General features: G+C 32.6%; 2 protein-coding genes across 3 annotated transcripts in view; one reads left to right on the plus strand and one right to left on the minus strand.

The window, feature by feature from the left end:
• Positions 1-14,386, minus strand: part of LOC132916564 (transcriptional protein SWT1) — a 321,821-nt gene extending 307,435 nt beyond the window's left edge. Inside the window, exons 1-12 of one of the 2 annotated variants that reach the window (XM_060976665.1) lie at positions 14,134-14,381; positions 13,283-13,901; positions 12,966-13,145; positions 12,459-12,892; positions 12,114-12,350; positions 11,810-12,040; positions 11,482-11,736; positions 11,194-11,386; positions 11,000-11,115; positions 10,755-10,912; positions 10,557-10,697; positions 9,956-10,482 (exon numbers count right to left, since the gene is read on the minus strand). In XM_060976665.1, the coding sequence (XP_060832648.1) occupies positions 10,248-10,482; positions 10,557-10,697; positions 10,755-10,912; positions 11,000-11,115; positions 11,194-11,386; positions 11,482-11,736; positions 11,810-12,040; positions 12,114-12,350; positions 12,459-12,892; positions 12,966-13,145; positions 13,283-13,901; positions 14,134-14,295 (2,961 nt within the window). In that variant the 5' untranslated portion in view covers positions 14,296-14,381 and the 3' untranslated portion in view covers positions 9,956-10,247. Of the gene's footprint in view, positions 1-9,955; positions 10,483-10,556; positions 10,698-10,754; positions 10,913-10,999; positions 11,116-11,193; positions 11,387-11,481; positions 11,737-11,809; positions 12,041-12,113; positions 12,351-12,458; positions 12,893-12,965; positions 13,146-13,282; positions 13,902-14,133 lie in introns of those variants that run through there. The other variant, XM_060976666.1, reaches the window with a different exon arrangement.
• LOC132916568 (phytanoyl-CoA dioxygenase domain-containing protein 1 homolog) lies at positions 3,138-10,563 on the plus strand. The gene is made up of 5 exons (XM_060976675.1): positions 3,138-3,297; positions 8,780-8,923; positions 9,007-9,120; positions 9,212-9,362; positions 9,451-10,563. The coding sequence occupies exons 1-5, from the start codon at positions 3,277-3,279 to the stop codon at positions 9,867-9,869; spliced, it is 849 nt and encodes a 282-aa protein (XP_060832658.1). The 5' UTR covers positions 3,138-3,276; the 3' UTR covers positions 9,870-10,563.
• Positions 14,387-14,419: the final 33 nt, after the last annotated feature.

A 14,419-nucleotide genomic window follows, 5' to 3' on the forward strand; every position in this document is an offset into this window, starting at 1 on the left:
TTTACCTTTTTCCTTTTCTATTCTTTCCATTCCTTTAGGCGAATGAAAAGATCGCGTTGGAAGTCCCTCGAGTTTTTTACATTCTCTCACCAGAGAGAAGAATGAATAAAGTGAAGAGGCGCAAGGTGGGAAGTTCGTTTCGCGCGTCACTCGTTAATATGTTAATCTTACGAGCAAAAATCTTATTTTATTGGCCGACGCCAGGCGCGGAAGGCTCTGTCGCAGGCAGAAAACGAAAACGTAAACGATTATTGCGACTTGATAAAAACACAGGATGAATAGGGTGTCGGTGTTTTCAACCCTTCCGTCCCGACAGCTTTTTTGCTCGTTCCAGCTCGGCAATCGCGACGAATAATAACTTTTTGCCTGACATTCTCAAACAGATATTTTCAAATAGGACTGTACATTCATAAATTCTTAATACTCCCATCAGTGAAAATACACGTTGCCTTTAACACTTTTGTGTCACTTTTTCTCATCTAACATCATTTTTTAGCGATAGTAGAAAAATTTATGTCACGTTTGAATTCTAAATAAACAAGCAAAATTATATATCTATATATATATCTTTTTTTTAGATAGAAACGAAAAAGAAAAAGAAAAGTGGAGAAAGAGGAAGGTGTTAATTCGATTTAGCACGTTTGGATTCTGTGTAAACGAGAAAAGATATTATATCGTCTAAGAGAGAAACAAAAAGAAAATAAAAAGAGCAAAAATGTTCGTTTAATTTATCTCGCTTGGATTTTAAACAAGTAAGAAACAACCTATGTTGTCGGATAGAAATAAAAGAAAAAAATGGTATTTATCTCTGTTTCTATTCAACCAACTTTTTGTGAATTTCTGCAACGTTCTTGAGAATACTTTTATGAAGAAAGCTGTATGATTTAACGAGTACGTAATTCGCCGATTATCAACGTCTGAAACTCAATTGGAGAGACTCATTTCATTCGAGAAACAAATGAGTAACAACATGGGAATTCGTTGCATCTCGCGTATTTTGGATCGGAGAACAGGAAGTTTATAGAAGTCGAGAGTAATTGTTACATTTTTATTCGAAATTACTTGTCTTCGTTAATATAAAAAATATTGTCGTCGTGCTTTTTAACAGGTAATTTACATACTAATTCTGATTAATTCATCGTTAATTTGAACATTTTGATAAAATTCATATGTCGTTATAGTAAGAATGGACAAAAGTGTCAGGATATATTATTATTCAGTATATGTTATTATTCTGGATATCGAGATCAATGTAGGATAATGTGTTGGAAGTTTTCTCCGGAACGAAATAATTCGAAGGAAAATGTAACGTGGGAGATTCTGTTGATACTTCGAATAATTGTGTCTTTGGCTGAGTCACGTTTAGAAAAGAAACGATGAGGTAACGTAAAGGGTAGCATTTAGGCGGAACGTCTGAGTAAATTTAGTTCAAAATAAAAGCTAAAAGCAAGCGTGAGTAACAGGAAGATTGTTCGAGTTTTGAGTGAAGGAAGTTGATTCATTGGTAAATTTGAAAATTGACTGCAAGAGAACAGATTAAATTGTAAGCAGTAACGAGTTTAGGATCTACCGTCAGACTTGTATCAGCCAACAATTTTTACGAAATTCCATATCGTACGACTGTACATACGTGTTTTACGTGAATTACTATTGAAATTTATATTATATGAACTACATAAATAAAGAAGATAAAATAGTATTTTCCTAGTATAAAAAGTCCCTTAAGTTTACAAAGAATACGAGAGAACCGTCGTTCATACACGATTCATACATCAATGTTTTTCTTGAGCCACCGAAAATTTGCTTATTCGCTGAAACGGGAGTGCGATTGAGAGATAAAAATTCGAGAACAGTAACGGAGTTAAAAAACAAAGCACCTTGGATAGGTCGAAATATATGGCAAATAATAATATAACCGTGTATAGAGGCATTCGTTTGGATTAATTTTAAACGCGGAAATCATTTCATAAACATCGAGGCATTAATTAAAACGGTATCAAATAGCGAGAGCAATACTTGGTCGTATTGAATTATACAGGTCACGTCAAAATTCGCGGGGAGTCAGATTAAAATTGAAGAATTGCATTTGTTTGAATCGCATTTAAACGGAAACGCGTCTGGAAAGACCAACACGGTGAAGTGTTGCGGTCGACAATTTACGAGACCGTTTCAATTAAACTTAAATGTACAGAGCGTTTCAGGAAATGAGGCGAGAGGTGAAATTAAACTTTCAACATTTTGCTAATGGTCAACAGAAACGAGTTGGAACGCGGAGAATATTCTGCATGTAATTCGCCAACAAATTAAAACTTTCAAGTTAACTGGGCTATCCGTTTGAATATTCCACAAAGATACAGGCTTCTCCATTTTTTCGTAAGTAACCAGATGCGTGGATATTGAATCGTACGTTGATCGATGGTTGTCTAAATCAAATTAACTCGAATATACTATGTACATTCTATAGATAACATAATATCTAACTGATTGAAAAAATATTATAAGAATGCCATTGCTACAGCTTATTTCACAAAAATTGTCATCGATGTTATCAATATATTAATAAAACTTGAAATCTGAAAATGTGTATAGAAAATATAAAGTGTTTATCGCAAACATATATTTGGTAAACAATTGATATACTACACGAACCTATCTTAACCATAATACAATGAGTATTAAATGAGTATTAAATATAGTTACTTAACACTTGTATCAAATATCTTGTCATTTCTATATACGTTTTCAGATTTGTTTCACACTTTATCGACATAACCATGATAGCCGTTTCATATAACGCGTATATACTAAAAAAATTTCAAAATGCTTCGTATAATGCATGGAATATATTTGTAAAAAATATCTACGAATGTTCTAATATTTTCGCGAGCTTATGTATATACATATATTTAACTCAATATAATATACTTGACCCATAATTACTCAACCGCGTAAAAAGTTCATAATCGACGCATGCGTAATCGCGTACGCGTGTTAAAGAAGCGCGCCAATAGCATAACATGGCGTGTACGCGTTCAAATGATGACTCGACTCGACCCGACCCGACCCAACACGACTCTGTACGATTCGGCGCCGCGTAGGCCGACTCGACTCGATTCCACACGACTCGACCCGAGTCAACCGTCGTCACACAGCCTTCGCGGTTCACCTAGTCATTTCGTAGTAGCATTCAGTCGCGGACGCGGACGTATAGGCTCGCTCGACTGCGCAGCAAATCCGACCGACCAGTCCGAGACCGGCTGTGACGGACATAATAAGATGAAGGATATCCGCTCGCAGGTGAGTTAGTTGCTCGCGACTCCGTTACCTTGTTTCGAACAGAAGTCAAGGTCCGACAGAATGTTCGCGCCATAGCGACCACGTGGAACTTTGCCGCGCTTAAAATCTCCGATATTCCGACAGTCGCTTCTTATCTTGTCAGTTACATATATTTTTAAAATCATTTTTCTTCCTGTCAGTCGTTAATTTTTTTATCTTTGCATCTTATCTTGTTTGTATTTTTGTTCGAATTTGTAGGCAAAGAGAAAATTTGTTAACGTACGATAGTATACAGTGAAATTTATATTTTTTGATTAGAAGATGGATATTGTGTTCGTGAAGTGAATGTAATATTTTTGTTGGCTCTTCTTGTGGCTTTGTTCGTGAAACTTGGCAGGTACAACGTAAGATCAGATAAGATCGTATAAATTCAGCTCATGTTTTTAAACGACTTACCTTGCCTCTTAATAAGCATTCTACCTTTTTTAGCGTTAAGATTATTCGTTTAAATTCAATTCGTGTCGCTGACATTTTAAGTACTATCTCCCTTCTCCACAAATTCAATCTTTATTCCTAAAACGATATTCCATATTTACTAATCAAAATATATCTCAAGAATGCAAATTTTATATAATTAATGTAGAAAATTACAATCTCCTCCAAGTTCAACCATCCAATTCTTCTATCGGAAATCAAACTCCCATTCCAGATACCATGAAACGCGAACACGCTGTTCGCCTGTATCAAAAAATTACGCTCGATATCATAAATCGTCTTGACGATACATCAAAGTCTAGAACATAAGCGACGAAGACTCCGGTATTCTCGTTTCGACTATCTACGAGCATCGAAATATTCTTTGGCTTATTTACAAGTAGCGACCGCGTCGCGAAAGAAAAACAAGTAGCAGTCGGTCGATCGCGATCCTTAATCATCCTATCAAAGGTCACCAGGCCTCGTTCGCCGATCGTACGATCCGGTGTACGATCACGACGCTATATACGGGCTCGCTAAAAGCGAATCCCAACGACAAGTGTCTCTGTCGAAAGGGAAGAGACGACGAAATCAGAGCTGAGAGACCAATGGCCGGTGCCGTCATCGGAGAAGACTGACATAATCGAGCCCGACCTATCGTTTCAGGGAGGTCAGCATCCTCCTACTATGGACCACGTCCCAAACAAGTCGATATAGAATAACGTTAACCGTTCTTATATACTCGTTAAAATATTTAAACGCTTATAAATATTTTTTACGTGTATATTATGTATGTTATACGAAATGTTTTGAAATTTCATTAGTATTACGAGTCTCGACTATCATAATTATTTTGGTAATGTTTGAAACAAGTTCGAAAATGTATATAGGAATCACAAGATATTTAATGCAAGTAGGTATATAGTTAGCAGAGATCACAAAAGGATTTAATAAAAAAAATAAATTCTTTTGTAGATGATTGCACGTTGAAATGAAATTGTTGATATCTACCGAATAATGGTAATATTTAAGTAATTTCTGTTAAGTAATTAATGTTTTTAAGACATTTGTATTATTAATCCTTCATAACTAAGATTTCATTCGACTACAAGAGCAAAAAATTATTCATTTGTATACTACACAACGTTATTAATATATCGTCGTAGAATCACTGTTACGCTTAGATTTTACGCGTATAGTTGATCGATTTGAAATATCCCATTGTGGAAAATAGTATCAATCTGTGTTACTAGTATTTTTTTTTTCTGTACCTATTCAGAGCGTTTGACAATTGAATAGATTGTTTTCGTGGAAATCCTTCGGAAGAATGATGTATGAAAATGTTACACAAACAATAACGAGTTAAATAATTTACCTAAATTGTGGTCGTTGCATAATTTATGTCATAGTTATTAACAGAGGACTTTCCAGCGGATTCATTCCAGTGTTTGTTGGTAGAAGTGTTTAAGTAGTTAACCAACTATTTGTCATAATAATATTATGATAATATTCAATATTTGTAATACTTGAAACGATCTGTCAATTTATTCGACGTTTTACCAACACACAGTTATTATCTCTACAATTAATACGCTTGTTAATTACATCATCGTTACTCCTGGCTTTATTTCACTAGTGCTCGAAATTCGCAAATCGTGTAAATTGTGTCCAAATAATTTTGTACTAAGTTAAAATCGCGTTAGCGCATAATTATTCTTTATAGAAAAATGTAACATACCATTTTATCACATAGATAAATTGTACATTATATATGTACACATAATCATGAATTCAAAAATACATCATGATTTAGACTAAAATTTTAACAGAGGCAGACAAATACGACCGCTAGGTTGCGGATATTTATGCAAAGTCGTATTTTTGTCAAACACGATTGAAACAACAGAATCTAGACAAAAATTTATTTCACCTAATATCACGAACAGAACTCTACTTTGTAACTCTGCGCATTTTTTCATCTTTAAATTTCCCTTTAAATAAATGCATAAAAATAAGTGCATAAAAGTAATTACATAGTCTAATTATTATATATATATATAATATTAATATAATAATATAATATAATAATATAATAATAATATAATAATAATATAATATAATGTATATATAATATTAATACGATATTAATATCTGATATATATATATATATATATATATATATATATATATATATATATATAATATCGTTATTACCGATAATATAGTCGGTGGAACAATTTCCAATCACTGATCGAGACATATATAAGTCGTATATATAATAATCGGATGCATGTGGTCAACGCTGTGATCCGGCGATCCATTTTTAGATTCCGGTTAAGGTGACGATTAAACGGCCAAGGGAGGCCAACGCGTATTACATCCGTGTTCTTGGACCACGAAACGTCATTCTTGATCCTCCCACGCGATCTCTTGAAACGGAAATATCACGATGACTCTAGCAAAGAGAAAGAGAAGAGTTAATTTCTTTAATGGGATGCCACGCTCGGTTTAAGAGACTTGTTCACATTTAATGTCCTTTTACTAAATACATCAATAATTACCCATGCAATCATTCTTCTCTTTAATGATGCGTTTAATCCTTCATAACGACGAAAGATCATTTATCACACTAATTGTAACATTATCTATGGGAACATGAATTTCCAACGAATAAAAAAGTTTCTGAAACATTTATTTAAGTATTTAATTACGAACAGTCTACTTGAAAGTTCGAAAGAAAATTCTTAAAGCTTGTGAGACGGTAATTACGATAATCATGAATCAAGTTACAGAGATTTGTTATACAACTACATAGTGGCAATCAAAATAAATTAATGGTACTTAAATTTGATAGGAAATACATCGATCCAACGTATATTGAAATACGGCGATTAAGGAATCAAGAATACTGTGATTCTAATAATCGGCGAATGAATGGTTCAGCGTGAAAATACAAACGTGCCGCATTCCCGCCACGTTGCGCATTTCTAATTGCGACTCAGCGCATCGAGCGGCAATTAAATTTAAAAGCGCGCTTTCTACAAAGCAGAAGATTGATACGCGCATTCTCTGCTCTACATACGCCTGTTAAAACACCTTTTCTTATTCTCTCGTCTCGCTGCAACGTCTCGTTCAAACGCTTACGAACCCACTCTTTTCCTCCGATTCCTTCTCCTGCTCCCTCGCTAAGATGCAGCCGAAAGCGAAATACTACGTGCATCTTCGTGTGAACTGTAGTCGCAAGCAACGTCTTTCAAAAATTCGATTCACAATGGCATTGAAAAAGTGAATCTTAAAGAATAACGTTTGCACCGTTGTCTGATCTTTTTCCAATTTATGGAGTTGATCAATGTGAAACTCTTTTCCTAAGCAGTTTATATTTCATTAGTCTGACGCATTCGTTAGATAGAAAGTTCGTGAAAACACGAATTCATTATAATCGTAACTTTAATTGTACGTTATCAAAGTGGTGAATGGTGGACGAAGGGAAAGTTCAGATACAGTCTCTCGCGAGAGAACAACTGGGTCCCGGGGTCTCGACCTTACTTTGGTCTAATGACCACATAAAACGCAGGCTCGCGGACCCGTGAAACACGAAAGGCTGCACCGTGTCCATTCACGAAGAAGAATGAACGCCTACGCGCGCGCCTTTCTATTCTGAGCCGGACGAATCATGCTCATTCGTCTGATTCACCCGTGACATGGGATGAGATTTTTCCACGGGCCCCTGGATCTATCCGAATTATTCGATTCCTGTATAGGGAAAGAGGAAAGGTGGGGAAGTCTTGAAGTAAAAAAGAAATTTCAGATTCGGTAAATCGTTAGTTTTTCGAAAAGAACTTCTATGTTCTTCCTCGTCTTATCATACAGGATGCGGCCGAATATCATGTACAAGCGGACACGAGGTGATTCCTTATGAAAAAGTAAGAATAGAATATGCAATAAAATTTTGTTCATTTAAGTCATATTTTAGGAGAAAATCGAGTTTGAAAATTTATCAAGTATACTTATAAATTATACGTAAGTATAAGTCGAAAATGAGTAATATATAATATATAAACAAATAAAATTCTTGTGTTCGGGGCTTCATTTTCCAGAAAATAAAATTCGAACATATTTAGTTCAGTGCACGCGTATGGTAAATCTATAAATTTATTTTTCTCAGAAACAAAGCGTCTTGAGAAAAAATATTATTCTGCATTTTCGACTTATTTTCATACGTAGAATGATCTCTTATTGATTATTTAGTCCTGTCTAGTCCGGAATTAGTCATGTCCAAGTATACTTGATAAATTTTCAAACTCGATTTTCTCGTAAACTATGCCTTAAATGAAACAATTTTATTGCATATTTTGTTCTTATTTTATGATAAGGAATCACCTGGCGTCTGATTGTATATGTTATTCGATCGCATCCTGTATTATCTTTTAAATTAAATTTTAAATGGCTGGAGAATGAAAAATGTCGTTAAACAGATTACCTGTTAGGCTTGAAAAATGATTAAGAGTAAATTAAAAACTAAATAGGGAAGTGGAAATTTTTATACTTATAATTGTTGTTGTTGACGTTCGAATTAAATATTTGGAAAAGAAATATACACGCTAAGTTTAGTTGAATTCGCATATGAAGTCATGTTATTTATATATTTCGGAAATAAATAAATAATTTAGGAGAGAATATAATGACAAAAATAGAAAGATTTCCACGCCTTCCTTATTTTGTCTGTAAATTTTGTTACTAAGAAATCACAAACGAAAAATGCCATAAATAATATGAATGTAATTTAATATCAAAAGTGAATAATCGAATTAGTAATGCTTCGGGAGCTCGTTTACAAACTAGAGCCAAGCCAAGCTTGATTTATGTACAAATAGTATATGTCCAATGTTTATGCTCATATAAATTATATCAATAGTATTTAGTGCCAAACATATTGTGTTCTTTCGAGAGATACAGACGAAAATGAATCATCTGAACTCGTCGCTATTAGCATGATTAATAACGAGATAAAACATTTTCATGTCCACAGTTTGAGAAAAATGGCTTCGTCGTCCTGGAAGATTTCTTCCAACCAGAAGAGATCGACGAACTCAAATCTTGCGGAGAAGAATTCACTACCAACTTGCCTCCGGAAAATGAAAGGAAAGTTTTCAATACGCTAGAATTGCAACAGGTACGAGTTGAATTAAGGAAATGTCTTATTTATTTAAGTATCATCGACACGACGCTTACATTTCGAATTTATTTATTATTCAGAACAAAGATAAATATTTTCTGGACAGTGGTAACAAAATTAGTGTGTTCTTTGAGGCTGAAGCTTTAGAGGATAATGGAAAGTTGAAAGTTCATCCTCGAGTGTCCTTAAATAAGGTAAAATAGAAGATACTAATTTGAAATAATAATAAACATTTACAATAATTACTTATATAAATATCAAATGTTTCCTTTGACAAAATTACAGATAGGTCACGCCCTGCACTGGCTTCACCCTACATTCAAAAAATATACTTTTGATGAAAGAGTTAAAGAAGCAGCTTTCCAATTGGATTATCAAGAACCAGCTATTTGTCAGTCGATGTACATTTACAAAAATCCAGGAATTGGATCAGAAGGTAAAGAGAAACAAATATTTCTTACTTTGTTTTGTATTCGTTAAATTAATTCAATTTTCAACTTAAATATAAATTAATTTCATAATAGTAATAATGCACCAAGATGCAACATATTTGTACACGGAACCAGTGAAGCTTGTTGGTTTCTGGATCGCTTTGGAAGATGCTACTCAGGAAAATGGATGTTTATGGATCGCACCAGGTTCTCATAAGAGCGGTGTTCATCGACGTTATGTAAGGAATAAGGATCCAGAATCCAAGGAACTGTTAGTCTACGACAGAGCTGCACCTTGTTATCAGCTTAGTAATTTTCGACCAGTCCCAGTTAGCAAAGGAACCTGCATTCTCATTCACGGACAAGTAGTACATTTTTCATATCCAAACAAATCTGATAAATCAAGGCACGCTTACACGTTTCACGTAATCGAGACGCAACACACCTCCTATTCGAAAGAAAACTGGCTGCAACCACCTCCAGGAGGATTTCTAAAATTGTACAGAAATTAAATTTACAGAGATAATGCTCGATCGGTAGAGCACTGTCAAATTATTTTATTACAGACTGCCAGGGAACATTATTTAATACCTATTGCTATTCTGGCTGTGCATTTTTATTTTCCACCTTGTACGAAAGTTACTTTTTGTATTATAATATAGAAATATTAGTAAAAGTGTTTGTGGTGTTAATACTTTACGTGAAAAAACACCATTCATCGTACAAACATCGTATTACATTATGTTATACATATGTGATATCTAAACCACTGAATTGAACACAAACTTGTATATATACATTATGTAAAACGGATGTAGCTGAATTCAGAAGAATTTTAGTCGATTTATAAATATGCATGTACATGTACATAAATATACATACTATGTACATCAGTAGTTCGCTAATCTACTAAAATGAATATTGAGTTCTTGAAGCTGATGTAGACCTCTATCCAGTACATCCTCCTTCCGCTTCACGCAACAGTATACATCAAGAGGCTCTATTTTAACATCGTTTAACTTAAATGCTATTAATGCATTCTCAGGAAGAAACGTTATCAATGTCTGATATAAATGTATTAGTGTTCGATAGTCCGTACAAGAATTTTTGGCTTGTTCTATTACACTGCAATAAAATATGGTTGTTACTATGTATACATATAAAAGAGTGGTTAAATAATTTAATAATAAACAACTTACGCGCTTAGATTGCATTCTAATTTATTTACATTCGCAGCAATTTCTGGTATTGTTTTTTTCATAAATTCTATAGATGGAACTGGATTAGGAACATTGTAATGCAAAGTGCAAGGCATTCCTATTGTTTTGGCTGTTATACCACTGTAAATGAATAAATATCAATAATACATCATAAACAAATACAATTAGGAAACTTACGCCATATCTCGAGCGTAAACATATGCAGCTTCGAAATATTGAAAAGCTTTCTGTGCTCTTCGTTCTTGTTGCTCGACATTATTTTCAACTCCGATTGCATTACATAGTTTCTGATTATTTACTTGAGATTCATATTCACGACATTTGTCTTTTAACTCCTAAAAAAATGATATCGTTAGGAAAATGCAAATTATTTCAGAATACTTTAAAATGATATTAATAGAAGAAATTGTGAGAATAATTACATCAATTTTTTTAAATATTCGTAACATTAAAGCTGAATGTTTATCTATATTAACCATTTGTACCAGATCATTAAATTTGTCCAAGATATAACTATTTTCCTTCAAAGTCTTTGGGCCTTAAAGAGAAAAATGTTTAAACATTAATAAAAATCTCCGAAACGATGATCTTTTTCAAAATATAGAAACAAAATTACCAGATATATCTTTAAATATCTGTAATAATTCTTTCAAAATATATTCTGCTGCTCTTCGAAATGATTCACTTGTAGCAGCTATCCAATGTTTTACAGCACACTGTAAAACAGTCACAGTTGTCCAAGGTGGTTTTATAATAACATATTTTTCCCAAGATGATCCATATAAACCATACATTTCTTTACTGACTATCTGTAAAAAAATTACTATTAATTCACACACACATATATATATATTTTTTTTTTCTTATATTACCTAATTATAACATATATCATCTTTATGCTTACCACTGTTAGAAAGTCTCTTATAACACTTTTTATGTCCTCATATATTTCATCTAATAACTGCAATTCCTCACACATAATTGATGTAGAATTCAAACTGAAACTTTCTCGATTTCCATTATTAGAATTAGATAATAGTTTATTTACATTGGTAGCATTAAGATAGTCGACTTTTTCAAGGGGATCATTTCTTCCAAGTGTCACAATATCATAAATCATTGCTTTATTACAAAGATTTATGTCATAAGATAATAATACCTGAATAATAAAGAACCAAAATATAAAGTCACATTTAAATATTTTGATAAAAGTATGTTATATTATAACTTACCACGGATTTCCCTAAATCACGAATTTGTAAACAAGTCTGTAGAATTTCATCATCTGGACAGTCGATAGAAAATCTTTCTTTATTTTTTGCAACATCTTCTGGTGTTTGACCAATTACGTGAGATTGTTTAGAAGAGAAAAGTTTATTAATGTAATTTATAGCTTTCCTTGCATTGAAACATAATGATATTGGTTTTGATTTACCATTATCGTCTTTAATATAATCAAGCTCCTGTAATAGATTATTTATGAAAACTACAAATGTTAGGAAATAGCAAAATAAATAAAAAAATATGGAATCTTACACGTATAACAGTCCATGGTATTATAATTATTGAATGATCATAAGTTTTAAAAATAGCTTCCCTTGCCAGTTCAACAGCATCAATATTTGATAAAAAAACATTTGTATCAACAACAAAATACAAATGCCTTTTTGCTTGTTGCTCTGATAATAAGGGATATTTCGAAGTATTACTAGGGATATTGCAAGTTGTATTTACATTGTTTTCTGTACAAAGTTGGGTTCTAACAGCTTGAACCTAAATAATGTAAATATAAGTCATACTTCAACATTTGTATATCTATTATTCATTATAATAATCTATATATGAAAATTGAATAAAATTCATAAAAGTACTTGACATTACTTCAAACATAATCTTTTCATCTTCCAATGGCTCCCAGTCCATTTCCTCACAAAAAGCATCTTCATAGGCTGACTTTACTAGAGCATTTGAAGTTGTTATTGAATTTTTAGATGCATTTGTTGTTTCTTTTACTTTGGGAGTACTTAAATTTGTATTAGTGGCAATCTTATCATTCGAACATCTCTCCCTCAAGCGTTCCAATCTAACTTCTGTGTCTTTATAAACACTTGGCATGGGCATTTCTTCACAAACAGAATCTTCATAGGTCCATTTTACTATATCATTTACAGTTGTTATTGGATTTTTAGATGCATTTGCTGCTCCCTTTACCTCACGAGTATATACACTTTTATTATTAGCAATCTTATTATTTACATATGTCTCCTCCAAACGTTCCAATCTAACTTCTGTATTTTTAAAAATGCATGGCATGTCTATAATTCAAGAAATTAAATACTAAGAATAATCTTTAATTTATGATATCAAAAACATTGTTACAATACTTACTGAATTTCTTTGCAGGAGTAGAACTTGTAGGACTATTATGACTCAGATTATCATCACACTGCTGTGATGATAGGCTTGTTTTCAATCTTTCCATACGTTCTTTTCCTAAATTTGTTTTCATAGACTTTCGACCTTGCACTTTTGGAATATCTTCATCCGCATTGCTGTTTTTTCTTTTACCTACCAATATTTTTTCTATTACTATGGCTATTTAATATATGATTTACATTAGTATTTTTTGACTTTAACTTTTTAACTATGTACATAAAAAGATTTTAGAAAATAACATAGTATAACTTTTTCTTCCATATACTAACCAACTTTTGGACTTTTTTGTACTTCTTTCTGGCTTCTGCTTTCTGAAGGAGATGAAACCTCTGAAACACTTTTTTGCTTAGATACATTTTGATTTCTTAACCGTGTCTTAATTGGATTTTTTCCTTTATCTATCGCATTGCTTCTGTCTTCCTCTATCTTTTTTTTAGGACTACTTTTTGATGTCCTTTCCTGCCTTTTTTCTAAAAGTATTTGCATTTGTGGCGTATAAGATTCTTTTGAATATGTATAAACATCAGTTTTTTGCAACAGTGGACTATTTTTGCCAAGCCTTGAAGGTGGTGATTTTGAAACATCTTTAGTTGATTTGGAACTCTGAGGACTCCTAGGAATAATTTTTTCCTTCTTTTTTAACATTTTCTGACGAATTTCTTTCATTTGAGGTGTTTCCTTTCCTTCATTAGCTTTAGTTTGCGTTTGCCTATGGAAACGTTTAGCAGTAAGTATATTTCTTCTTGTGATTTCTTTTTCAGATGCACTCCCTTCAGATGGATTTCTTTCAGAAACAGTAAACTGCGCTTCATTATCTTTATCATTTTGTAAGTTCATCTTTTGTGATTGTTTACGTTTTTTAGCAGATCGACCTAATTTCTTTTCAACCTAAATAAATAATTTTTACGTTATAATTATAACAGAGATTATGAATTATAATTAAATTATGTATGAGAAGTATTACTAGCTAAAAATATGCGAAAATATATAATAAAGATAACTTACTATAATCTATAGGTTAGAACAGGCAGTATAATTTGAAAGGGTTAACAAAATATCATTCACTTCCTATTACCATTAGTATTAATTAAGAATAAAAGAAAATAAAATATCAAATTACTTGTTCTGTCTGATCTTCTGTTGGGAAATCCCAAAATGATTGCTTTGTTTTTTCATTAAAATAATATATTCTATGCGGATATCTCTTTGAATTTCGTATACTCCAATTCTCCGGTAACTTATGTTTCATCATGTTTGAAATAGTCGAAAACCATGTAAACATTAGTTTCAAGAAAAATTAAGTCGTCATTAGAGGGCACAAATTTTTTGTTACATTTCATTACATTCTCACTTATAAACTTCAATGATATCATATGCCAACAGGCAGTGACTGATCATAAACAAAA

This window comes from Bombus pascuorum, chromosome 2, assembly GCF_905332965.1.
Source record: "Bombus pascuorum chromosome 2, iyBomPasc1.1, whole genome shotgun sequence".
Classification (NCBI taxonomy): Eukaryota; Metazoa; Arthropoda; class Insecta; order Hymenoptera; family Apidae; genus Bombus; species Bombus pascuorum.